Genomic DNA, 27859 nt, shown 5'->3' with positions numbered 1-27859 from the left:
GATATATATACTATTATTTAAAAATATATTTTAATATATACACTTATCATGATAATTAGAATTTTTAATTGATAAATACATATTAACAATATCTACCAATAATATCATAATTACACTTATCTTATATTTAGTTTAAGCAATGACTAATATTAATAGCCAGTTTCTCTGTTTTTTTATTGGAAATATAATCCAAATAATTATTACAATATTAAAGGTGAAGCATCATTGAAAATATTTTGTAAAATATAAATTATAAACTTACATTAGATAATATATATATATATATATATATATATATATATATATACTATTAAACAATTATATTCCTATCCTGAAACAAATTAATTATATTTTATAAGACGAACTTCAAAAACAATTCGGCTAATAATGATTAATGTTATCAAAATAATATATTTAAAACCAAAATAGTAAATATTATATAAATTACAAAACGAAAATTAACTTAAAATATTGAAAATATATAGAATCATGAAAAACTATGATTAAATAACACTAAAATTTGACAGATAATAAAAATAAATATAATCTAAGAGAATACAGGGATAATATTTTATAATTCATTATTTTTGTGTTTTTCTATCACTTCTTTTAAAATCTAAATTGAACATGTTATGTGACTTGAGTAATCCTTTAGAAGAATCAACTGTATATAGACATGAGAAAAACAGAAATCACAAAAGTATAGTTCTTGTTCTTGGAGTGGAGCTGCCTTTTGGTATGTGTTGGATCAATTTGGGTTAAAAGGGGTAACGTAGCATCGTACATGCTAATGGGTGGAGTTGCTGCTTCGAGGTTTGGCTTGTGGATGTTTGATCTTGCCGTCATCCAGCAAATGCAGGTTCGTCAAAACATTTTTATTTCGGTTTTATAACATTTTGGTATAATGTATAATCTTTAGAAACTGAATTCTCTAGCTGTACATGAGACGGATTTTAATTGGAAAAAGAGTATATTTTCCGAAATCTCTGGAAAGCTGCTTCAAAGGCTTTGCCAATAGGACAAGCGTTAGTAGTTTGGTAAATGATGTCTTGTACAAGCGTGGTGGCCAGCAATGAAGACAACGCTGTCAAGAGCGTTCGAGGCATGCTTTCCTTCCTTGAATGTTTTCTCGACGACAAAAGCTTCCTCTGTTCTTGATCATGTAATCCGGTGGTGTAAAATGATCATTTGCACAAAAAAGGAAGATCCACTTACGATTGCACTACCATCAGCTTAAAGTCTAATTTATATTTGTTTTACAAAGTCCAATTTATATTTGTTTTATAGAGTTAATAATTGACAGAATCTACTATGCTTAAAGACCACAAAAAAAAAATTAAAGTGAATAAAGAATCTTTTTTTTTTCTACACTCTTATTACTTCCTCAACCACACCTTGCTATTGCCACTACTCTTTTAACACAAGTGGGGATATTTGTCATTATTCCTTCGTTAAAAGTGATATCACCTATGATAACAAAGCTCTTATACTTCTTGAATCACTCCTTGCTACTGCCACAACTCTTTTTAACACAAGTGGAAATTTTTGTTATTACTCCATCACAACAATTGACATTGTTTTTCTTTTTTTTTGTAAATTAACAATTGACATTGTTGATATCACAAATAATAACAAAACTAGCCTTCAAAAAGCAATTCTGATACTGTACGATTCTGTTTCCATCATTCATTCTCTCAAGCTCATGTGAGGCGCAGAAGTAAGGTTCTTGTTTCATTCGTATTTGAGAATTTTCAGACTGATGTATTGCTAGAATTATCGTTTTTCTTTTTGGATTGATTTATTACTAGAAATTATCGTGATGGATCTTCTTCGATGAATGATTTTGTTGTTGCTGTAACATATTCACACACATGCAAATGTTGTTCTGTAAAACGCTAAAGTAACAACATAATTCACTTTGGATTTTGGAAAAGTAAAACACATGCATGCATGATCCATGTTTATGTTCTGAAATATTTTTCTCTGTCAGAAAATGGAGAATGCTGCAGAAGCGGTGACGGTTGTCCAACAGGATGAAGAACGTGAAGTAGAGGGACTAGGGCAGCCACAAAACCCACCGCCACCCGTACGACGTCGTTTCATTATATCTCTTTACGTTGGATATTTTCTTGCAAGATGGGGTGCCAGGTTAAATATAAATTAATAAATAAATATTTTCATCTCTAACATTTTTTGTTTAGAACTGAAAAGGGTAAAATTGTGGATTGGTCTTTTCAGTAAAATATTAGTTCTTTTATTTTATGCTTGGTTTGCTTAGTTGATTTGAAATCTTGAATAGTTTCAAAGTTGGTTTATAAAAGCAAAAGAGAAGAAAAAAACACCTTATAATGTAAGATCATTTGAATATGGTGGATACACTTCAATTTTGGTAAGTATGAGTTTCTTCTTCTGATGCAGAACTTGGGAATTCTCAGTTGCTTTGTATATGATCTACTTGTGGCCAAACTCTCTGCTTCTTGCGGCCATATACGGTGCGATAGAGTCAGGTTCAACTGCGATCTTTGGCCCCATTGTGGGGCGATGGATCGAGGGAATGGACTACGTTAAAGTTCTTAGACTCTGGCTCTTATGTCAGAACCTCTCCTACATCATTGCTGGTGGTGCAGTCATCAAGTTGCTACTAGATTACCATCTTAAACCCCGGAACATCCCGGTCTTTGCAACCTTGGTTGCGTTGACAAATGTTGCTGGGGCCATTGGTGTGCTTTCCACACTTGGTGGCACCATCTTGATCGAACGAGACTGGTAATGTTCTTTTCACATGATTTTTGCATACTGCATGCAATTTTATTTTGCTCTTTTGACTACCAAACAGGGCTGTGGTTATGTCGGAAGGTCATCCACCAGCGGTATTGACAAGAATGAACTCTGTCATTAGAGGCATTGATTTGAGCTCAAAGCTATTGTCTCCAGTCATCACCGGTCTCATCATTAGCTTTGTCTCACTGAAGGCATCAGCCATCACTTTTGCATTTTGGGCCACTATAACCGCTTGGGTTGAGTATTGGCTCTTCATATCTGTGTATAGTGGTGTTCCTGCGATAGCTCAAAGCAATGAGAGACGGATCTTGCGTTCCATGACAAATCCAGTAGAAGAAACAGATGCACCTGTTTCTGTTTCTATTGTCCGCGGGACCGAGGAGGGTAACCCACCACGTAGAACCGCAATGCTGAAGGTCTTTGATAGAGTATCCAAATCCTCTTTTGTTGGTGCGTGGAGAGTTTATATCAAACAAGAAGTTGTACTCCCAGGGGTTTCACTAGCTCTCTTGTTCTTCAACGTCCTCAGGTTAGCTTTCTCTTTGTGTTTTGGACTTGTTCACATGTGGATGTCAAGTAAAATGTTTTTGAGTTTCAAGGGTTTATGGGATCTCTTTACTGCCTTGATACAGCTTTGGAACATTGATGACGGCTACATTGCAGTGGGAAGGGATACCTACATATATCATCGGTATAGGCAGAGGAATAAGTGCCACGGTTGGACTAGCGGCTACAGTCGTCTATCCTCTAATGCAAAGCCGTATCTCAACGCTGAGGACCGGTCTCTGGTCATTCTGGTCTCAGGTATATTACTAACTTGAAACTTCTTATCCATTTTAATGAGTTAGGTTAGAGATTGTCAATCACTATAACTATGGCAATCACAATAATCATGAGATTATAATAAATTATTTGCATTTAGGTTTTTGATTCTCATAGCTTACTATATGAATGTATGTGCTCTTTCTAATAGAAATAACAAGAAATATGTACCACATTCTGGTTCATCTGATTGGTTATAACAATTCATTTTGCCATTCTTCCTTGGATATATTTATTTGCTAAGTGTACTATATGTGAATCTAGTAGAACTTGAACGTGTTATGTGACTTGAGTAATCCTTTAGAAGAATTAATTGTATATGAGACATGAGAAAAACAAAAGTCACAAAAGTAGAGTTCTTGTTCTTGCAGTGGAGCTGCCTTTTGGTATGTGTTGGATCGATTTGGGTTAAAAGGGATAACGTAGCATCTTACATGCTAATGGGTGGAGTTGCTGCTTCAAGGCTTGGCTTGTGGATGTTTGATCTTGCCGTCATCCAGCAAATGCAGGTAGGTAAAACATTTATTTCGGTTTAGTGATTATATTCAAAGTTACAAAAACATTTTGGATATAATGTTTGGTCTTAAAAATAGGATCAAGTTTCAGAATCCGACCGTTGTGTGGTTGGAGGAGTTCAAAACTCTTTACAATCGGCTCTTGACTTGATGGCATACGTACTAGGTATCATTGTATCCAATCCAAAGGTAACAACGTTTCCACTTACATTCTAAGAGACAATATAGACTATAGTTGTTATCAAACCCATTTTATTATGCTTTAGTTGTTTGCGCCATAATGTAAACGCCAATATAAACACATAATTTGCGTTTGAGGTCATAATGTGATTGTACTGTGATTTTCAGGATTTCTGGATATTGACGATCATCTCATTCTCCACAGTTACGTTAGCAGGATTAATCTATACAGTTCATCTCTACCGAATCCGTAACCATATCTTTCACTTTGAGAAGATTCCTTTATTGAGCAAATGTTTGTTCAAGTTTATACTTCCTTCTCGTGGAGAAACATGAATAAATAGTGTGGTATACGTCATACTATTTCTCAAACAATGATAATCAATATCAATAAGATTTGGCTTTTAATTTCTTCTTCTTATAGAGTTAAGAACATTCCCTTAGAATTAGTAAAAACACAATTAATTACAAAAAAAAAACACTAAGAAGATTGATGAAGCCTTTTCTTGGCATTCTCTGCTTCATCGGTTGCTTCAACTTGCATTTTTGTCTCTGTTAGATGAGCATCCGTTGCTTCTTTCTCGTTCTTGGCCGTCAACCTCTTTGTCTTTCAAACCAAAAATGTCATGAATTAATATATATTACTCAAAACTTAAAATAAGAAGTCTTGAACAGGTTCTAGTATTTGACGATAACAATATGAAACTATTTGAAGCTTCTATATGTACAACTTGTTAGATAGCAACGCGGATGCAAGTCAGTAAATGCACATAACTATTTGATGGCTAATAAAAAGAGAGATAATAATATGAAGTACTTAATTCATTAAGTATTACATAAGCCACCCAAAACGCGTCATGTGATCATGATTCAAGACAATACCATGAGTCTCTGAACCGTGTTAAAACCGGACAGGATATTCCTAAGATCAATCTCTCTATCATATCTTCTCGCGGCTTAAACCACACACTACACGGAAGCTCAAGAAAACTTAACGAATGATAAATGACAATTTTGAAAACGTACCTGGCCGACAAAAAAGGCTTTGACGTAGCTTAGCCCCTCCTTAAACGTCACTGCCATGGATAAACAGCTCGTCTTCATACGATCCATCAGAGACTTCGACGGCCGTGGTTGCGATGTGTCAGCCTCTTGCATCGTGACGTTAAACGCTGCGTTTAAAAAGAGAGATGTTGCAAGCTAGCTAGGCAACGAGAGATGTGTGTATCTCACTTGCTTTCATGTGCAAAAGATTCTTTTAACACAAGTTATTCTGGAAGCAAGAGCAACGCCACGTCTTTTGTACGTGTAGGTTGAGAAGGTTACACGCGTGTACTAAAGTAACACGCACATGAGTAAACAAATAGATTGAAACCAAATAGCCGCGCATAGATTTAATAACAACTTTAATTAGGAGGTTTTGCTAATTAACCCACTCCTAATCTTTATTCATGTACTTTAAAGAAAAGAGTCGACCTAACCTAATGGAAAATCGTATTTTTTTATCCAAATGAATTGAACGGCAAGAAACTAAACGTGGCGGTACGTAACAAAGGCATCCAAAATGATGACGAAAGCATGAAGCTGACGTAAGCTCGCCTCGTTCAAAGTCAAGGACACATGGTCTGACCATCTCCTCCTCCTCTTCTCCTCCATTTTCTAATCTTTTCAACGGTCAAACTTCTTATCACCTTCTCAGAAACTACAACTCTCTTTTTTTTTCTTCATTTTTCCTTCATTTATGCCATCAAAAATACAAAACTAACCAATCAGATCGTGCAGTATGTTTTATATATACAGACATAACTAACAAAAACACAAAAACATTTTCAAGAACCATCACATCTCTCCCCTTTTTTTCTTCTTCTTTGCCCCCTTCTCCAAGCTCTCCAACTTTCTATAAATATCTTGAACCGGTCTTCATAAAACAAAAACACTTCCCCTTTCTGTATGGCTGCTTCTTCTCTTCTCACTATGGACAATAGCAGAACCAGACAAAACATGAATGGTTCTGCTAATTGGTCCGGAATAAGATCATCAGCAGCATCTCTTGAAGATCTTGAGATCCCACCGAAGTTCAGATCTTTTGCTCCTTCTTCAATCTCAATCTCTCCTTCTCTTGTCTCTCCTTCCACTTGTTTCAGTCCTTCTATTTTTCTTGATTCCCCTGCTTTTGTTGCCTCCTCTGCTAACGTAAGCCTCCTCTGTTTTTCTTCTTCTTTTCAATTACAGAACTATTGATATAACATGGGATTGACTCCACTTCTTGCAATGATTATATTAGAACCTTTCTTGATTATATAAAAATCATTTAAAAAAAAATAAAAATCATTCTTGATTATATTAAAACCATTCTTGATTCTATTTTGTAGGTTCTTGCTTCTCCAACCACAGGAGCTCTTCTCACATATGAAAATAATCAGAAAAGCATCAACGAGGAAGAGAAGACGAAGAAGAACAACAACAACGTTAACTTCTTTGATTTCTCATTTCAGACACAATCATCAGGAGTTTCTGCTCCGACAAGAACAACAACAAACAGTTCTGTCTTGCAGTCACAGGTTTGTTCCTCAACAGCTCCATCTTCAAATACCTTTTTACTTTCATCTGTGTGTTTCCTCAAATTTAAAATGTTTTGTGTATTCAGGAAACTCGTCCACACAGCAACACTCATCATCAAGCTGTATCTTACAATGGGCGAGAGCAGAGGAAAGGAGAGGACGGTTACAACTGGAGAAAGTACGGACAGAAACAGGTGAAAGGGAGCGAGAATCCTCGGAGTTACTATAAGTGTACTTTCCCAAACTGTCCAACTAAGAAGAAAGTGGAAACATCTTTGGAAGGTCAGATCACAGAGATTGTGTATAAAGGAAGCCATAACCATCCTAAACCTCAGTCCACTCGAAGATCTTCTTCTTCTTCGTCGACGTTTCATTCAGCTGTGTTTGATCATCATGGTGATCACTCTGATTCCTTTGTGATCCAACAAGATGATAATAATACTACTTCTGGTTCTCTTGGAGACGATGAGTTATCGGTTATGAGCAGAGGAGAAGAAGAAGACTGTGGGAGTGAACCTGAAGCAAAGAGATGGTAAAAGATCCATACATCACTCTCTTTTTGAACATTACTTGAATTAGAAAGTTTCTTAAAATGTTTGTTTCTTGTGTGTTTTATTTTAGGAAGGGAGAAAATGAAACAAACGGTGGGAATGGTAATGGAAGCAAGACAGTGAGAGAGCCGAGGATTGTTGTGCAGACAACAAGTGATATAGACATTCTTGATGATGGTTACAGATGGAGAAAGTACGGCCAAAAAGTCGTTAAAGGAAACCCTAATCCAAGGTAAAAACTTGAAACATTTGTAGCTTCTTCATATCATCACAATAAAAGTCACTGAGAGTGTTCTAGAACAAACGGGAATCAAACTAAAAATTTCAAAAGTAATAATTAAACTCAAAGAGCAAAACATGACCGAGTCAAATACTTATTTTATAGTTTGTATATTAATTATTACGATCTATTAGATCCCGAAAAATTTCAAAAGTAATAAACTCAAAGAGCAGAACACGACTGAGTCAAATACTTATCTTATAGTTTGTACTAGAGTTTAAATGTGCGGGTATATTTTTCATTTCATATATGTTAAATTTTGATATTATCATAAAATTTTAAATATACAATTTATATCTTAGTGTTATATATTGTATAACTCTTTAATTTTATTGTTTATATTTTTTATTACTTTGTTAATAAAGTAATTTGTTTTATACATTTTACCTTTTTATTAATTGTTCTTATATTTTCGAGTGTTCATAATTTGAAACAATCAAATAAATAATAGTGTTCAACATATGATTTATGGAAATATATAGCTGTAGAAATAAAATTTTAGCATATGTTAATAAATTTTATTTGTATAAAAATATGACATGGTTAACAAATTTGATAACAATTTATTTAAACGAAATCATTTAAAAAAATAGGTTAATTTACCAAATTAATATAATTTTATCATATTTAATTTATATAATACTTCTATTTTAATATAATATAGAATATAATTACAAATTCATAAAATTGAAATCTTTATACTTTTTCCGATTGATATAAAATTTAATTATATAAATTTATACTAATATTATATTACTTAATTACGAAATTAATTAATGCACTATTTAATTAAAAATATTTAAAAAATTGAGTGGGATTTTGAGATTTTCTCTAAACAGATTTTTTATAACTAAAATTCAAATTTATTAAAATTGATTTATTATTAATATTCTTATTGATTATCATGTCATATTATGCAACTAATGTAATGAAATGGACTTAGTAAGAGTTTTTAGTGGTAGATAAAAATGGTACTTATTTTTGTTGGCTTAATGCAGAGATGGTTTGTTGTTTCGGACAACGCCTAGATAGAACTTATTTTTGCAACATTTGCCTTGTAAATCTTATAAAATGGCACTTTAGAGTCTTGTAAATGTTCATTCTTTTTACAGTATCAATAAATTTCAAATTTCATCAAAAAAAAAATGATACTTCTCTTTTAATAGAAAAGATATTAATAATGTGAATGAATAATTTACAATCTATTAGATATGTATTGATCCGGTCTCAAAAACACTAATCCCTTTAGAAAAAAAAAATATTTACTATTTTTTTGATAAAAGGGTTTTCAGAAATTATTCATCTATTAAAAGTAGTTTTCTTATCTTAAATATATATATATATATGGTGCACCGTGATTTAAATTATTTCCATAATCTTAACAGGAGCTACTACAAGTGCACAACCAATGGTTGTCCGGTGAGAAAACATGTTGAGAGAGCATCACACGATATGAGAGCAGTAATCACAACCTACGAAGGGAAACACAACCACGACGTGCCTGCGGCTCGTGGTAGCGGATACACCACAAACAGACTGGCACAAGAGCCTTCTTCAGCACCAATTAGACCAAATGCTATTGCTGGTCACTCTAATTACACTACTTCTCAAGCACCATATACGCTTCAAATGCTTCACCAAAACAACAACACTAGTGCCGGGTCTATTGGTTACGCTATGAACAATAATAACTTCCTTGGTGGTGGGTTCTCTAGAGCAAAAGAAGAACCAAACGATGACTCCTCTTTCTTTGATTCGTTTTTGTCTTGAAGTTGTGAAAATTCGTTTTTCATTCTGTACATTTCTGGCAGAAAAGGATTTAACTACTTACTAGTGGTCCTGCAGATACTAAGACTATAGTCTATATAGTCCATAGAGAAAATTATTTCATTTGTTTTTTTAGTGGCTCATGCGAGGGCTTTCACACGCTTGTAATGTAATAATATCTTTAGTTCTTTTGTACCATACAACTAGTTAAAATGGAATAAAGCCATTCAGTTTTACACTTCGTACAATGTATCAAACAAGAACATAAACAGCTATAGCCTATATGCACACATAAAAGAATTGACATTTGCACGCAATGTATTCGTTTTGTTAAAGTAATTTACTATGCATATAATCACCACTAATCTTGTGTTTCATAAGAATATATCATATATGATATATGACAATACTTTTGTAGTTTATTATATAGTTTAGTGTTGCAAAGAAACTTGCATAGCTTCAAAATAGTAAAATACATATAACATACACAAATGGTTCTTTCCGATTCCAAAAAAAAATATTACAAACGGTTGGCATGTTCATTACCAAAAACAAAGACACAAGTTTGCAAAACACACATAGATCACACATACACGTAAAAATCAGAGTCTTATTCAAATTCTCTCCAATGAATGTAGCACATAATTTTGTATTATGTTAAAAATATACTTTTGTAAAATAAAAAGAAACAAAAAATGTAATTCCGGCTAGTATTCTTCATTTTCTTTTTCTTGTTTTTTATATACAGAGAGAGGCCAATCTTCCCATTACTCTCTGCTCCACTGTAAACCGAACTGGTTCACTATAGTGCTTCTCGAATCCTCATCAAAACCGGTTGTATTTGTTCATTTGAAAATCCCGAGTAAAATTCGTTTTAGTGTTGAAACAATTCTACGGACCCCTATTAACCGGTTGGTTAATGATACGACGCAGTTTTCGCCTGAGCTCGTCGGCCCAAGCCAAGCCCACGTCTCGTTGCTTGTTCTTCATCTCCACCATCACCAACTCATCCGTCAATCTCCGAATCTTCACCACGATGTTCGTCACTCCCTGCGACCCTTCCAGCTTCACCGCTCTCTCCTTCTTCTTCGCAATCCTCAGATTCAGCTGCCTCGCAACCTCCACAACCTTCCTCATAATCTCCGCCGGACTCTCGTCGGAAACGAACTGATCGCAATGATCCGGCGTCACGAAGTTCCCGAACAAACCGGCGAGATTCGCCGTCGACGACGACGCGATTAGCTCAAACGCGTTTAGCTTCTTCCCGCTCTCCTCCAGATCGTAATCATCGACTTGAATCCCGACGATCTCGCTCGGATCTACTCCGTGGTTAAACCACGGATCCTTTAAAATCTCGTCGACGGTGATCCGTTTCTCCGGGATCGGCTCCAGTAAACGGCGGAGAAGATTCGTTAGCTCCGGAGAAGTCCACTCCGGCATGGTGTATTGAGCCGTTCGGATTCTCCTGTAGAGTCCCGAGATGTTTGAATCTCGAAACGGCAAGTAACCCGCGTTTAGAAGAAACAAAACGACGCCGCATGACCATATATCCGCTTTCGATCCATCGTATCCCTTCTTCGTTAAAAGCTCTGGTGCCACGTAAGCAGGGGTCCCACAGAGAGTGTGCAGCATCCCATCGGATTTGATCTGCTCCTTCATCGCGCTTAAACCGAAGTCGGAAACCTTCAGATCGCGATTCTCGTCGAGGAGGAGATTCTCCGGCTTGAGATCGCGGTGGTAAACCCCCCTCGCGTGGCAGTACCTCACGGCGGAGATCAGCTGCCGGAAATACTTCCGGCTGAGCTTCTCCGTGAATCGGTTGCTCGAGACTCTCGAGAACAGCTCCCCTCCCTTGGCCAGCTCCATGACGAAGTAGATCTTCGTCTTGGTGGCGAGGACCTCGGAGAGGAGGACGATGTGAGGGTGGCGGAGGCGGCGCATGACGGAGATTTCTCTCTTGACGTGCGCCGTGAGTCCGTCTTTCAGACGCTTCTTCTGGACGACTTTGATCGCGACGCTCTCGCGGTCGTTGTGGAGATCCTCCGCCTGGTAGACTTTGGCGAACGCACCGCTGCCGAGAAGCTTTCCGAGGTCGTACTTGCCGAATAACGCGGATTTGTTATCGTCTCCGTCGACGTTGACGATGATGGAATCGGAAGAGTCTTCGCCGGCCATTTTTTTATAAAAACAGTAATACAAAATTGAAAAGACATGCCGCGCGGTGCCTCTTTTTATTAAAACTCCACAACTTGCCACGTCAGCTAATTAAAAAAGGTTTTTAATATTTATTTGACTTTCTATGGATACAGAAATTAATTAAAAAAATCATCATATACGACAATTTCAATGCCAATACTAGTTGGAATTTATATTAACCAGGTTTTTTTTTTTTTTTTTCACTGGATAATTATTAAACAAGAACATAAACAAAGTAGACCCAAGAAATGGGCTAAAAACAACATAACAAAAAGCCCATACTACAGGCAAAGAAATATAAACTAAAGACCCACACAAGGCCCAGAGAACAAAACATCTTGAGGCCATAAAAGCCCACAAGAGTAAAACCCGTTGGGGAAGAAGTGACACGATGCCACCACGTGTACGATCGCCCAGCGATCAATGTACACGCGTCAAGACGCGGATCAAACTTCTTCCTCAGGAGCCAGCGAAGAAACGCGACAGAACACCGTCGACGACGAAGCAAAATCGATGAAACGCCGATCAAACAAACCGGCCTTCACAGAGATTCGTTTCGAGAGGATTTGCTGACAGATCTATGCTTCATAAAATCATCAATCGTCTGCAATCGATTTGAATCCAATTTTCCTGAAACGCAAACCTCCATCTTTGATGATTCAAATAAGCTTGAAGATGGCGACGACCCGGAATACTCCGGTGAGAAGCCGGCGAAGAAAGGTGCTATAGAAGCCACCCCTTCCCGGAGACCTAAAGCCGGCGAAGACAGTGATAAAGGATCCATCGCTTCCCAGAGACAAGAACCCGAACATCGGGAGAGTTGAATCGGAAAAGATCCGACCATCAAGCCTCGACGTTCTCTCTCTGAAAGATACGAGAGAGATAAGAGAGAGAACGGAGGCTTTTTTACAAATTGTTGTGTTGCTTTTATTAACCAGGTTAGGAAGAAAGAGGCTCATTCCTCCTGCCTTATCAAGAAAACAGACATGCTTACTGCTTGTTTTAGGTTAAAGATAATCTCTTTTTGAAAGATAAATTCTCAATATTTTCCTAATTATATGGTTCATGTTCTTTCTTTGTTAATTACGTCGTCAAAAACATCTGTCTTGTGAGGTCAACCAAAATATTCGAATTCCAGGTGGGTTCAGACTTTATAATTATATCGGAGCTGCGAAAACTCGATGACATACAAAATAAAGAAACATTCATTATTGACTATAAAAACTTTTATGCAACATCAAAAGAAATTTAAAATCTTTGAATAATGTGGAAAACAATAACGTGGATCGACGTTATATTCATGTAGGTGGTTTTTGCTTCGCTACTGATTTAGAGGTAATTAAGTTGGTTTAGAGATTGTTCGAACAATTTGTCTATTCTGCTGCAAATAAAATGATATTTCTTTTAACCAAAAAAAAAAAAGATATTTGGTTAGGAAAATGTCAGATCTTATGATTTGGTTTATCATCTCAAGTGAATATATTAGGTTATTGGGAGTATTCTCTAGCAGAGATTTAACTCAAGATAACATTCATCTCGATCTTTATGAACCCCTAAAATCTGCGTGTTTTGTTCTTTTGATTCATACACTTGCGGAGTAAGTAGAGTCTTACAACTGCTTTACGTTAAAATAGATGATTAACATTCTCCCATTGCGAAATTCATAAAAACCAAACCGAACTGAGTTAGTTCCTAAGTAAACCAGACCAGATTCGAAGTAAACCGGGTTGAATATGTGAGGTATACCTCAACATGCAAATGACTCTTTTGCATAGAATAGACAAGAGTGGTCGCTTCCATTATAAACACACAACTTTCTGATTGTGTAGTGGTTATTCCATAATGGATAACGATTGCTATCAAGATTAAAAAGGAACATTCGTTCCTCTATTAACTGGAGCATTCTTTTGGTTTGCGTGAAATACAAAAGGTTTTAAAAATTATCAAAATGACTTTCTTTATAAAACAGATAAAATAACATTTTCCGGTCAGTAAATAACAATTTAATTGAATGACAACACTATATTTACATTTGAATACTGTTTGAACTTCAATGTCAGCATAAAATAATTATTCTTTGTTAGGTGGAAATCAAAATAAAAAGATTAATAATAGATAAGTTTTGTCATAATTTATTGGAAGTTAGATTCGTGGATCCAAGTCGTTTGTGGTTGGAGTAAAACAATATTCGGACCCGTTACGTTGCTGAAAAAGCCAAACATTTTTTTTTCTGAAAAAGCCAAACTTTAATCCTTACACTAGTTCAAAAACTATCATATTCACAAAATAATGGTAATTAATGAAAGATAGAAAGGCAAAAACTGGACAACAAGTAAAGAAAAGTTCTTGCTCATTCATGTTTTTCCTCATGAATGGGATAACTTTCGTAATGGTATTTGCTATATTGTCACAAATTTAATAACGTTTTGCGAAAGTATACTGACTTGTCTATGTGACTCAGTCATCTTCTTAAAAATATGTATTTATTTTATATATTATAAATACATAATGGTATTTGCTATATTGTCACAAATTTAATAACGTTTTGCGAAAGTATAATGACTCGTCTATGTGACTCAGTCATATTCTTAAAAATATGTATTTATATTATATATTTTAAATAGTGTATGTTCTCACGATAAAAAAGTGATGGGATTTTTAACATGGTGATGATCTAAGTACGTATGCCTTCGTCAACCATATCCACCGACCACCGTCAGTCTCAGTCTAGGAAGTTCTTCTCCGCCAAACGTACATCGTCATAGTTTTTGATTTCCTCAAAAATATTAAAATTTTGAGGAAGCGAAGTTCCAAATATAGGACGTTTCAGAAAAGAAAAACGAAAATGGATTATTGATTAAAAAATTAGAAGAAACCAAATCTTGTATTGCGATTTTTACATACTCAATTACGAAGTCTTTTGTCATGTATGTCATATTTTAATCCTAAAACCCATCAAGAACACTAACAAGGACAAAACTGCATTGCAGATTGCTTAAAACAAATATTTTGCGTTTCAAACGTCGATAATTTTGAGTTCAAGCAAAAAAAGAAAGACACAATTATATATTGGCATTTAATAAAAGGCGCACACAACTTTTCGTGTTGGTTTCTTTTGCTGACTTGTGTTACATATATAAGTACAACCGAAGGTTCAACCTAATACACACTTTATACCAGTCCATAAACAATCAAACGCATGTCGCCCATAAAAAACAAGTGTATATAAATATATATTTGGAAATTCTAAGTGGCCGTATGGGATACATAACTCCAAAAGAACTGGAAGAAAAAGAGCAGGAGTAACGAAGTGAAAATTTGATGGGTTAAAGAGAACGTTTTGCAAGTGGTTGCAGTAGAAGCATGCGATAAGAAAAGAGACATGCACTTGAGCTCTACGGAAAAGGAAGTGCGCGAGCCATACACATCTGGATGATAAATGATTTCTCCTTGACGACATTTGAACTCTCCTAAACTCCATTCCTAATTTATCACAAGATTACATCATATAACAATATTTTAATTCATGCAACATATGTATAAAAGTGTTCATATAACATACCTCAAGCTGACGACCAAAAGTGACAAGAATAGTATCAGGATCAGCATGGAAAGAAAGTGGACCGCCGCCTTTCCCTGAATCGACACGGAACTCGCAGTTCTTAGCGGGAAGGTGAAGGCTGAGTGTGTAATGAAGCATTTCTTCGGTCGTCTCTTTAGGCAAAGGAGGGCTTTGCTCTGTAACGTTTTCATGATTGTACCTGTAAACACTTAGAACAGATTCTCCTATTTGTATCCTCTTATCAGTCTGTCTCCTTGAGTTCTCCACCATTATTTGCCCTAGCTTCCTCGCTACTCCTTCAAGCTTATCAGCTACATTCTCCATTTCTTGGCTGCAACATAAGTTCAACAAAGATTCATATAGGTTTGCTAAACAAAGCCTAATAACGGCCCATTAACGGCCCAATACCTGAAGCAGCGGTATCGTTCCGGTCCGATATACTCGCGCGCCCATTCCATACGTTCCTTCCACGACCGAACCCAAACGATCTCGTCTCTGTTTCCGACAACACTTCTCCGAAAACCCGTGTCTCTTCCCTCCAAAACTCCGAAAACCCGACCCGACTCTCTCACGAGAGACCTCATCTCCTCGCTCGATATCCCATGATAGCTCACGCGAAACGCTCCAAACTCCCTCGCGGATCTTACCAGACGATCCACGGATCCTTCTCTCCTGGACGTTAATAACCGAAAATCAATCTCCGCAGGGATCAGGTGACGTGCGCCGCAAGATTCACCTCCGGAATGTGATTCAGGGAGCGTTAGCTCAGGAACCTGGATCGATTTCTCTATGATCTCGGTGAGGATCTCGTTCGCGGCAGAACGAGATCCTCTGGCTCTAGGGATCGGAGAAGGAAGAGGTGGTGGTGAGGAAACGTTCAACTGGCTCCTGGTTCGCATCAGAGCCATTGGAAGAGAAGAGAAGGGACGGTTTCAATAATAAAACTCGGCTCCAAAGGAAAAAAAATGGCAAAGAGTTGTTTGATTGTTAGAGAGTCATATTCATCGTGTGTTTCTTTAATTATTTTTGTCTTCGATTTTCTAAAGAAAGTGAGGGTCCATTATCTTTTTTTAATTATTATGATATGTTGAATTTAATGATGATCGTATGGTTCTCTAACTTCATTTTAGCTGTGAAGAGATTTGAATTATATCAGATGGGAGAGCTTTGAGAGTTGAAGATATATCCAGCTTGGACTTGGGCTATGATGTGGGCTGCATTAATTGTTTGAGCCGGTATAATGTGGGTTGCGAATTAATCTCTAGAACAAGATGGATATAACTTTTAAAACATTACAAAGAGACAAAACCACAAAGGCTTTTCGAATTGAACAGTTTTAGAGGAGAGTTCGGTTTTTTGGGCTTTTTGAGTTATGAAGAGATCTAAAAGCATTGGAGGTAAATGATATTTTTGAAAAAGAACTACTAAAAGCTGAGACATTTAATTTGGTAGATGAATAACATATTTGTTGGACAAGGTGGCATTTGCTTAAAGCATATGCAAAATCTCTGTATATAAACTTAGATTCAAAGTTGGAAACTGAAAAAAAAACTTAGATACAAATTCATGATAGAGTCAACTGATTAAAATTTTCAGAGGATAGTTTTGTTTTTTTTTTGAGCTTTTGACTTATATTAAGAGGGTATCACAAATTCTGTTGGACTGTGACCCGGTCAATCGACTCAGTAACATTATGAAAAATCATTTTTTATTAAAATAAAATACCTTAAAATAGCATACGTTTAAGTTTTTGTTTTAAATTTATCACATTTCATTTAAAATTCTAAAAGAGCTCAAATTTTAATGCAACAATACTCATTTATCCTAAATAAATTACAAAACTATGTTTGAGTTCCTATTTTTAATTTAAAAGTTTAGATTTCTGTCATAAGGAAAGAGTGTTGACTCTTTTAAATATTGAGTTTGTACAATTATTTGAAATTTATCAGTGATGCTACTTGCTAGTTTGGTACAGAAACTTAAAGTGTGCTATTCCGAAAGATCTAATAAAATAAGAGGAAGAGTAATCTTAAAATTAATGTAAAAACATGAGATTTTATAAAAACATTTAAACACTCTCATGATTTCCCCCTTTAGTAATATAGACAATTAAGCCCTCTAAACTACGATTTACCAACCAAGAAAAATATGGAAAGAACAATATAATAGTTCATCAACCCGACGTTGACATGAACGATCAAATCTAACAGAAACAAACACTCTCAAGTTAGTTGATAATAACCCCAAGCTAATCGAAGGGCCGTTATTACGAGTGTATATAATTATATCTATTGGCTGTCTCATAGTTCCATTATATTTTGTTTTTGTGGAGTAATTAAAATATAAAATCTGTACCAACTAACTTTCGTTTTTTAAGAGTTTAGGATAAGTGGACCAAAGTGTAAATTTTACATTGTTGCGAAAAAAAGAAGAAGAAAAGTTGGCAAGTGTGGTGCGTGTGCATAATTGAAGTTGAAGGGCATGCATGTGATTATACACTAATTGGTTAGTCATAGCATCTTCCATTCCGTACGTTAGTAAGCTTAGCTTATGGTCCCATTCGATTACTCTTTATAATTTGCCCCAGGGGCAATAAGATGACAGGTTTAACTATATCAAAACGAATAGGAGGCAGAACTTTTTTTTTTTTTTTTGAAACTATGGAGGCAGAACTATTTGAAGGATGATTTTTAATAAACCTAAGAGCATCCCCATTAGTGAACCCCATGAAAGGGGTTCACAAAGCATTTTTTTTATTTTTTTTTTTTTGGGTTGATTTTTGTTTTAAAAAAAAAAAATTATTTTTTCGGACCAGTCGCGGGCCGCCACGTGCCATGGGACCCGCGTTACAGTGATGAACCAGGTTCAGTGAGAAGGGGTGAAGAGAGACAGGTTCATCACTATTCCTTATTTTAATATTTTTTTTTTTTGGAATGTGTGTAAACCCCCCATAATTTCATTAATGGGGGTGCTCTAATACATTGAAAAGAGTTGTTTATTACAACCTATATACTTGTAGGTAGGTGTCGCAATAGGGAGACATGGAACAAGTTTTCATGACATCAAAGCTGTCGCTATCAAAGAAGATGTAATGAAAGTATCAAATAGCTTATAAGCTCATTTGTATGGGTCCGAGTAGACAAAACACAACCTCCCCTAATGATTTTGTAGTTCAAAATTCTTCACTTTATCGAAGAAATTTATTTTTATGTTAGAGAATTGCAGCTAAAATGTCTTTAAGATGACAATATCATTGACTTTGTTTTCCAGAATCATTTGCATTATTTGTGGACATTTATATTAACAAAACGCAAATTGCAACTAGAAGCCCTTGATCTCTTTCGACGATGTAATGATAAATATGTTCATCCTTATGTAACGTTTGGCGAAATGATACAAAAGATCAAATATTTGAACTCGATCCTTGTTTTAATAAATTGATAGATAATGTTAAGGGTACATCAGTTATACATGCATATATACTTTTTTATAACGATAACTATTTTAAGAAAATTTAATAAATACAAATATTTTTGTGAAAGAGACCAAATAAATGCTGGTACAAGAATACTCAATGTAAAACTGCATTATTTTTAAACGCGTATGCATATATGCAAAGAAAAACTAACGTAAATTTAACATTTTACCGAAAAAAACTAATGTACCCTTGTCAAAACCTACATGAAACCTTATCTCCATATCCTTGCGCAACCCGTGGAAGTAGGAAATGTCATACAAAATAACTTGGGAAATGAAAAAAAATTAAAATACACCACTGAACTAAATAACATGAATAAGGAATGACGCTCAATTAACAAGGAAAAGAAAACCATTAACTATTAAAAACGCATGGACAAAATAGCTCAGTACACAACGTGAGGTTGGATATTTTCTAGTAAAGAACATGATTTTTTTAAACTAAAAGTTGCGGTAGCCTAATAGTAATTTTGAGGGCTTAATGTGTATCAACATTAGTCATGATTTTAAATTTTATTAGAACTAAATTATCTGACCAGTATATGATTGGGTTTCGGTCCAAGTAATTAACATGGTAAGATGTAAGACGATCAATTAATCTTTTGATATTAATAAAAAGATATTCTAAACTGGAATCATACAATGTGATAACCAGATCGTTTTACAGCACTAAATGTGTTTCCTCGAGACTGACCGTATCAGCCAATGGATATATCAGAAAAAGAAAAAAAATATAATTTTTGTATCATGCCTACTAAAATATGCAAAAACACTAGCCTAGAGATAGAGGCCAGAGATGTTTAGTTGGACATTTTTTGTGTTAATAGTTAGCCATTAGATTGAGTTTTCTAAAGAAAAAGGTTATAGAGTTTACAATTTATAAAAAAAAAAATTGATTATAGTATTAGTAATTAGCCATTTATTCCCACAAATTAACAGCTATCTCGCATTAGAATGAATAATTTATCATAAGAGGCAATAATTAAACCTAATAATAGGGGGATGTGAAGAGAATTAGTCTAAAGTCATAAAATAGATTTGGACAGCAAAAATGGTAAGAGTTCTACATAGATAAATCAGTTGACCGTCATAGTTGGAGCTAAAATGGAATCTGATGGAAAATGTAAGATACTATCTGATGATAATATATATATATATATATATATATATGTGTGTGTGTGTGTGTGTGTGTGTGTGTGATTATTGTTTTTATGGATTATGGGAGAATCTATACATCTAATATTCTAACAACTAATTCTCGTGATAAAGTTCACAAAAAAAAAAAACCAATTCTCGTGATTTAGCCAAACTTCTATTTAACATGATCAGTTTTCTAACTCTTGTTCTTGTTGGTCTTGTTTGATATGTAAAGCAATAATTAAGCTAAAAGGCTCCAAGTCCCTAATGAAAATCAGTTTTACCGAGAGACAAACTCATCAAATGTTTTCGAATGGTGAAATTACGAAATATCCAATGCAATCAGTCGAACTCTTGTTAGCCGTGAGGCACTCCAAAATGCCAACAAGTACATTAGCTGCATTAAAGCCTCAAGCTCAACAATCATCAGATTTACCATGTATATCAATCACATCTTCTCATTTACCTATGCATAGAATCAGGCAAGGTTTTTTCACTATTTATAGTTGGGAGAAAAGGAAAAATAAACTTCAAACATGTAAAGTAGCTAATATTTTTATAATCACTTGGGAAAGTTGGTGAAGTAGCTAATATTTTTATAATCAATCAGATAACCAAAAAAGTCTTCAATATTCTGGGTAACTAGTTCTTGCAATTGCTGCGAATTTTTATCCATTCATTGAAAAAAATAGGTGCAGCCACAGATAATAACAATTCAATTCAATTTTAACGAGGTTTCCCTAAAGATAATATACTTAGAGTTCCTATTCCCTAAAGATAATATACTTAGAGTTCCTAAACCTTTTTACTTCTCCACTTTTATCATGAATGGCATTCTCATCTGAGGGCATTAGAGCTTTTTAGTTATATATATAGGGGATAGTTACCTTTTGGGATAAATAATATAGGGGATAATTGAAAAAAATATGTTCAAAAATTTTCATAAAAATATTGGGGATAACTGCTTCGTTGTCTTTCTCTTGATTGTCCAAATCAAACATCCTATGTCTTCCAAATAATTCACTAAATTATATAAAACCATATTATCAACAAAATTATTGGGTACTTGTTAGATCCAAACACATTATATTAGATTATTAGTACTTCATTCCAGACATCTTTCTACATATTATTGTCAGAGAACCTAGTTCCCATTTTACAAGTAATTTACCAAAAAACTTCTATATTAAAAAGCAGGCCAATTATTTTAAATTATAGGGCAAATGAAGAAAAAATGCTTGTATGACTCGGTCATGGGACATGGCTCTTTAATTATACTGACGTTTTATACATTTTTTCTTTTATAAAAGTCTGCTGATTTCCTTTTTTTTTTTTTGGAATTATCATGAAGTTGGAGCCGAATTCCTCAGAGCCAAAACCACAACATGTAATATTAGTTTCGTACCAGCGGTCACTCAAACTGAAAATGTCTAACACAATGGTCATAATCTTTTTTAGTTGAGCAAGTCGGCTGATTTCTTACTTCAGTTAACGTTTTAACTTACTTTTGTTTTACATAAATGATGTTTATTTTTTATTCCAATTTAAAACCAAAATTTTCACACAGAACACAAGACAAATTTTGGTTCCAACATTACTCTTCGATGTTTCACTACTAGCACAAATTCAATAGAAAAATAACTAAAGGAAGAAATTAATCTACACTATACATTGGAGTGGGGAACCCCAAATATAATGCTTTATTTTATAATAATATTTAGTATACAAATATTTCATATTAATTATTTTATTTTTAGTTCTAATATATAATAAGGAATTCAAATTTATAAGCATTTATTTGTTTTATATATATATATATATGTAAATATAATAAAGTTTAGTCTTAAGTACTAGATTAGGAAGTAAATTATATACAATTGCATTTGTACGAAGTCATATATAGTAAGAAATATTCAAACATTAATCTTGAAGAGACGAATATAATTATAGAAACACGAGTTGGGAAATATTTTATGCTCAGAAAACCCCAAGGTGAACTCATAATATATTTGATCTTTTACTACAAGTGTCAACCCTTTCTAAAAGTGGAAAATAAAGTTTAAAGAAAGACTTTAGTTAATTGGTCAAGTCTGAGATAAGTAGATAACTATGTGGAAGTATTTTGTCTACATAATTACACGAAAGGGAACAGGTTCCACCGTTCCAGCAAGAAAGTAAAAAAAATACCCCTATACTCCTATGCATAATTAATCTCTGTAAAATTGTAAAATAACAGAGATTAATGATGGTGGACTAATGTAAGCGTACATAAATACGAGAGGCAGGAACTTCAACATTATTCTTCTATATCACACTCACTCACACACACCTACAGAAACACAGACACTCGTTCCGAGCTTCTATGGCAGTCTTTTTTTCGTAGTTACCAATATTTATTTTTGTTACTAAGTGAAGTGTGATAATATATATATATTTCATACGGAAATATTTATATATATGAGCATGTGCAGATCCAACATGAATAGCAGTGGATCTGGAGAGATTATAAACGTAGAATGCGACGTTTCAACGTCCGTCAAGGAAGAAACAAGCGGCAAAGCCAAATTCTCCGCTGGTCTCCGTCGCATCCCTTTCAATGAGGTTTGTTTCATTTTCCTTTTTCCTCTTTCAGATTACTATTTGATTTCATATGTTCTCGTGTGTTTTTGCTATGCACATAGTTTTCATTATTTAGGATCATATTCACATATTATGGGAAATTCATATATATTCAAGATTATACTGTTCCGATGTTTAACAACCCAACTAGTTGATTTGGTGGATTATATTATTTTCAGTCACTTTTACAGTATTTTGGGGGTGTAAATAATATGGAATTCTTGGAACTTTATATTAGACTGGATTGAATGCTGCTTTTGACTGTTTTATACTAGCATTTGTATGGAAAGTATTGCATCTCGTTTAGAACAATCAGTTTGAAGGAAACTCAATATTTTCCTTAATTAACAAATACATTATATGTAATTATTGTCTATGTATATCTGATGTTTGATTGTGTATATATTGATATTCATATGTATGCATAAAGTGTCACTAGCATGATATGTATCCGCAGGGTCATCGACTGAGATAATGTTTTTTTTTTGGAGTTGTACTTAAGGAAAGTTTTCCATATCTCAAATGTTTTTGTATTAGTTCCTTTAGTTAGTACAAAGTACTTTATTTATCTTATATTAGTTCAATTATAAAATAATCTAGTTACTTTCTTTTGTTTAGTTTCTTGAAATCCTTTATCCTTTTTATTTAAAAAACTCAGTCCTGTTCGTTACATATACTTTCCCAAGACGATTTTATGCTACAGTATTGGTATGTCTAGTGAAGTCCATGAAATGAAAGATGCTAATGTAGGCTTTATAGAACCCATGCATGATGATTTTCATTTTAAGAGATCCTAGAATGTTGGTACAGTTAGTCATTCGCTTTTCTGTCACCTGTGAGTTTGATTATTCAGTTCTAAAAGTTATAGAATTTAAACCTTTTTTCTTCTTTTTTAACTTTCTCATTCCAGTCCCAGTGGCCATGTGATGCGGCCATCTTCCTCGTGCTTCCAAATTGCTCTTTATTTTTAATAATAAATATTATTTCGTATTATATGCAATATTTTTCTGTTTTATCACAGCAAATTGTTCTTCAAGACTCTATTTTTATAAAACTTATATTATTTACTTTAAATGTAGAAAATTATTCAAATATTATTTCTATACATTTTGTTAATTTATAAAATAAATATGTATATTCTTTTTTGTTCAACACTTGTTTAGCTTTGTATAGATAACAAGTACTAAAGTGTGTGTATAAATATAATGTGTATGAAACATCATAACGTTATACACAGATACACAAACAAAATTCCTATTTTCTATGTCTAACTGTCAATGTACTTACTTATATCGCATGTGTCTTTGCTATAAGCCTAGAACAGTAAAATAATAAAAGTGGTCACTAATTGAAAAAAAAAACTAACGAAAATAACACAACTAATGATTTTCAATGCAGGTGGGAGAGGAGGTGGCGTCGCTCACAAAAATAGCATGCCCGATCGTTATGACGTCACTCCTCATCTTCTCGAGATCAATAATCTCAATGTGGTTCCTGAGTCACCTCGGAGAAGTCGAGCTCGCTGGCGGTGCACTCGCCATGGGCTTTGGTAACATCACAGGAGTCTCCGTACTAAAAGGTCTTTCCGTTGGTATGGACCCAATCTGCGGTCAAGCCTTTGGAGCCAAACGCTGGACCGTACTTAGCCACACGTTTCAGAAAATGTTATGTCTCCTAATCGTCGTTTCTATACCAATCGCCGTTGCATGGCTCAACGTCGAGCCCATTTTCCTCATGTTGGGCCAGGACCCGGATATAACGAAAGTATCCAAAACTTACATGGTCTTCTTCATCCCTGAGCTCCTGGCTCAAGCCATGCTCCACCCGCTCCGAACGTTCCTAAGAACGCAAGGCTTGACGTCACCGTTGACGATATCTGCCATCGTATCCATTCTTCTCCATCCTCTATTTAGTTACGTCTTCGTCATGCGTATGCGTTTAGGCGTTAAAGGCGTCGCGGTCGCGATGGCTTTTAACACTATGAACATCAACGTGGGACTGCTCGTTTACACGTTCTTTTCGGACTCTCTAATCAAACCGTGGCAAGGGCTTGCGTTGCGGTCGCTTTTCCGCGGCTGGTGGCCGCTGCTTTCTCTAGCCGCACCAAGCGCCATCTCGGTTTGTTTGGAGTATTGGTGGTATGAGATCATGCTTTTCCTTTGTGGGCTTCTCGGGAACCCTAAAGCAAATGTGTCGGCCATGGGGATATTGATTCAGACAACGGGGATACTCTACGTGGTTCCGTTCGCTATAAGCAGCGCTATTGCGACCCGTGTAGGGCACGCTCTTGGTGGAGGGCAACCCACGAGAGCTCAATGTACGACCGTCATCGGTTTGATACTCGCGGTAGCGTATGGTTTATCAGCTGCTGCTTTTGTGACCGCGCTTAGGTCGGTTTGGGGGAAGATGTTCACGGACGAACCAGAGATTCTCGGGTTGATTTCATCGGCACTTCCTATCTTGGGGCTTTGCGAGATCGGGAACTCGCCACAGACGGCCGCTTGTGGGGTGTTGACGGGCACAGCGAGGCCTAAAGATGGAGTACGCGTTAACCTCTGCGCGTTCTACATCGTGGGCTTGCCTGTGGCAGTCACGACCACGTTTGGGTTTAAAGTTGGGTTTTGTGGGCTATGGTATGGACTTTTGGCTGCGCAGATTACATGTTTGGTTATGATGCTTTGTACGTTGATTCGAACGGACTGGACCCACCAGGTGAAGCGAGCGGAGGAACTTACCTCATCTGCCACCGACAGAAGTCATTCGGAAGAAGAAACCATCCATATTGAAGTCGAAGATGGTGATGATGTTGGTAGCAATGATCTGGAGATTGGTTTATTACAATAACACAAATAACTTGTCTAGAATTCAGTCGATAGTTTTAACGGATTGTTAAAATTAGTATTTAGGATTTTTTTTTCCGTTTGAGCAAACTCAAATACCCAAGATAGATTTGCATCCGAATTGTTTTTTTTTTTTTTTTGTCACAAACTGGTTATATTAAAATTAAAAAGCCCTACGGCTTAGACGAACTACAACTGGAACAGTGTTCAACATCAAGAAGATAACAACTGGAGGTATACTCGAGAGTGTGACTAACAACAAATGTAGAACAATAACACAAAGGATAGATATGTTACAAAGGGAGACTTGCTCAAAGTAAAGAAACCTCTGAAAAGACTTCACTTGTACCCTTGAAACAATGCTCACAGCAGTGAGCAAGAAATAGTTTGAATCGACGTTGAAGAGACCTAACAGATAGGTTTGGACGGCAAAACTACCTGTTGAGGAGCTGGATGTGGCTGAGCAGCCCATTAGACCAGCGAAATCGGTACTAACACCGACTGAACTTTCCGACGAGACTATGTGAATCTCAAATAAGTCGGAAAACATGGCCGTTAAGAGTTGAGAAACTCTGTAACAGTGACCAGAAGGCCTGAAATGCCTGAATTTAGATTTAAAATTCCAATATAGGGTTTTGCTGAGAGGTATGTCGCGCCAGTCGTTCTCAGATTACTCACTAGAGAGCGATGATAAATCAAACTCTCCACGTCCGGTGGGACTCGTCGTTGTAGTCCAGAGCACAAGGGAGAATCGTTGTTGCAGGGCACACATAATGGAGATGGATACAAGTATACTGCGTCGAAGTGAGGTAGAGGCGGTGGTGGTATTATCATTACCGGTGGGGAGGAGGTCAACATGAATGTCGGTGGAGAAGCAGGGAGCAGCAAGTACGGTGGAGCAGTAGACTCTACCGGCAAGGCAGATCTGGTTTAGCTTTGCCTCAACCCCACGATGTCGTCGGATCTCGTAGATGAAGCGGGTTGAAAGACCACCGGAGGTGAAGAGGAAGGGCTGAACATCCACGAAGCAAATCACCACCCATACTTTAACAATCAAAAGCCAGTCCTCAAAGCTTTGATCTGCTGAGTGTTGGAGAGAGACCAGCCTGGAGACGTTTTCTTCAACCAAAATCTCCACATTACTACACCAATCTTGCAGAGGTGGAGACACGGCCCTTAAGGCTAGGTTTGGTAAAAGAGTTTAGTTTTGCATCCGAATTGTTATAACCAATATTTTGGTAAAAGAGTTTAGTTTTGCTAACATGTCATAAACTAGTAGAATGGTTGTTTTATTATTATTTGCCTCTTTATGTAAAGTAAGTCAGACTCATAAGTATATTGTAAGTTGAATGTTTTGTGATTCATCCAAATGCCTTTAAATTATGCATGCAATAAGCCTGATTCGCCCCAAACCATCCCTGCTTAATCGTATACATGTGATATATTTGGACCGTTGATTAGTATATATTTGGATAGTTTTTTTTTCTCTTATGTACGCGGGATATATATTGCTGAAACTAGACTACTTTTTTTGCATAGGATTGTTTTTCAACATCAATCATTTCCAACTCAACTTCAATAGAATTTCTCAGCAATACAAAATTAATACTACCTCTGTTTGTTTTAGAGTATTTGTTTTGTTTCAATATACTCGTCGTTCTCTAAATTCTAAGCAAAAAGTAACACGAAATGACTTATTTTATTGTTTTACGTTGGTCTGTGATAACAATGTTCTAAAGTTAATTAATATATAAAAAAGTTAGAATAAGTATTGTGTTACTTGGCAAAATTTGTGTGAAAATCTATAAAATGTCATCTAAAAACGAACGGAGGAAGTATATAATATATAATTAAATTATTTAATTTTTTTTTAAATGATCATTAAATAGGACAAGTATTCCATAATTAGAAAAGATAAATACATACACTATTTAACTCTTTGATGTAATTTTTAAGCATAGCTCTTCCGAATGATGCTTTTCAGTTCATATTAATTTGAATCCTAATTTTATACGTTTCGTTTTGTTTGGGTCAAGTCAGAGCAAGAGCATTAGAGGTTCAAGAGGGAGGTTCACACGTTTTACGAGAAAAAAAAATATTAAAAAAAACAAAAGTGATGAACTCACCCCTTCTCACCTCTTCTGCATGATACCCTCTCTTCTAAAGTTCATCACTGTAGCGCGGGCCCCACGACACGTGGCGGCCCGCGATTGGTCAATTTTTTTTTTTTTTTTTTTTTAAAAAAAATCAAAATGAAAAAAAGAAAAACTTTAATAATAAAAAATTAAGAAGGTGAACCCCAAAGGGGGTTCACTGATGCTCATGCTCTCAGATCATTGTTGAGTTTTACAAACTTTCAACTCAATATCGGTTAGCATTAATAAATTGTCAGAATTTCTAGGCCCATGACGTCCCGACGTAAATTAAAACTGATAACGATGTTTCATGAAATATGTTGATCTACACCTTTTTTTGGGTCATATGTATTTACACAGACCCATATACAGTTAGCTCACACGTCTTGTGGCCACATATACTATTTTTACATGTGGCATTTTCGGTGCCTTGAGC

At 35.4% G+C, this 27859-nt stretch overlaps 6 protein-coding genes across 8 annotated transcripts; 3 read left to right on the top strand and 3 right to left on the bottom strand.

Annotated features, from left to right (window-relative positions):
- The first annotated feature begins 1466 nt into the window (after nucleotides 1-1466).
- On the top strand, nucleotides 1467-4712 carry LOC106450953 (solute carrier family 40 member 1). Of its 3 annotated transcripts, none has more exons than XM_048780522.1 (8): nucleotides 1467-1717; nucleotides 1987-2148; nucleotides 2419-2766; nucleotides 2837-3310; nucleotides 3414-3585; nucleotides 3975-4112; nucleotides 4197-4307; nucleotides 4467-4712. In XM_048780522.1, exons 2-8 carry the CDS (start codon nucleotides 1994-1996, stop codon nucleotides 4632-4634), a joined length of 1566 nt encoding a protein of 521 aa, XP_048636479.1. In that variant the 5' UTR covers nucleotides 1467-1717; nucleotides 1987-1993; the 3' UTR covers nucleotides 4635-4712. The 3 variants fall into 3 exon arrangements, with proteins under 3 accessions (XP_048636479.1, XP_048636480.1, XP_048636478.1); XM_048780523.1 differs by having other exon boundaries at nucleotides 1471-1717; nucleotides 1987-2086; XM_048780521.1 differs by having other exon boundaries at nucleotides 1472-1717; nucleotides 1991-2148.
- LOC106450954 lies at nucleotides 4682-5656 on the bottom strand. Its single transcript, XM_013892789.3, has 2 exons — nucleotides 5325-5656; nucleotides 4682-4905 (listed from the first exon to the last, which is right to left on the bottom strand). Exons 1-2 carry the CDS (start codon nucleotides 5454-5456, stop codon nucleotides 4780-4782), a joined length of 258 nt encoding a protein of 85 aa, XP_013748243.1. The 5' UTR covers nucleotides 5457-5656; the 3' UTR covers nucleotides 4682-4779.
- Nucleotides 5657-6105: 449 nt separating this feature from the next.
- LOC111215553 (probable WRKY transcription factor 33) lies at nucleotides 6106-9695 on the top strand. The gene is made up of 5 exons (XM_022719176.2): nucleotides 6106-6491; nucleotides 6671-6859; nucleotides 6946-7391; nucleotides 7481-7642; nucleotides 9076-9695. Exons 1-5 carry the CDS (start codon nucleotides 6249-6251, stop codon nucleotides 9458-9460), a joined length of 1425 nt encoding a protein of 474 aa, XP_022574897.2. The 5' UTR covers nucleotides 6106-6248; the 3' UTR covers nucleotides 9461-9695.
- A 354-nt stretch (nucleotides 9696-10049) lies between these two features.
- Nucleotides 10050-11801, bottom strand: LOC111215552 (CBL-interacting serine/threonine-protein kinase 22-like). The gene has a single exon (XM_022719175.2). It carries the CDS (start codon nucleotides 11630-11632, stop codon nucleotides 10349-10351), a length of 1284 nt encoding a protein of 427 aa, XP_022574896.2. The 5' UTR covers nucleotides 11633-11801; the 3' UTR covers nucleotides 10050-10348.
- Nucleotides 11802-14809: 3008 nt separating this feature from the next.
- Nucleotides 14810-16217, bottom strand: LOC106454647. The gene is made up of 3 exons (XM_048780520.1): nucleotides 15624-16217; nucleotides 15216-15546; nucleotides 14810-15136 (listed from the first exon to the last, which is right to left on the bottom strand). Exons 1-3 carry the CDS (start codon nucleotides 16121-16123, stop codon nucleotides 14900-14902), a joined length of 1068 nt encoding a protein of 355 aa, XP_048636477.1. The 5' UTR covers nucleotides 16124-16217; the 3' UTR covers nucleotides 14810-14899.
- Nucleotides 16218-23695: 7478 nt separating this feature from the next.
- Nucleotides 23696-25375, top strand: LOC106454648 (protein DETOXIFICATION 53). The gene has a single exon (XM_013896758.2). The coding sequence runs from the start codon at nucleotides 23841-23843 to the stop codon at nucleotides 25290-25292; it is 1452 nt and encodes a 483-aa protein (XP_013752212.2). The 5' UTR covers nucleotides 23696-23840; the 3' UTR covers nucleotides 25293-25375.
- Nucleotides 25376-27859: the final 2484 nt, after the last annotated feature.

The sequence above is a fragment of the Brassica napus genome, chromosome A5 (genome assembly GCF_020379485.1).
Source record: "Brassica napus cultivar Da-Ae chromosome A5, Da-Ae, whole genome shotgun sequence".
In the NCBI taxonomy this organism is placed as follows: Eukaryota; Viridiplantae; Streptophyta; class Magnoliopsida; order Brassicales; family Brassicaceae; genus Brassica; species Brassica napus.
The sequence above is the reverse complement of the archived record's forward strand: the minus strand, read 5'-3'. Positions and strand labels throughout refer to the sequence as shown.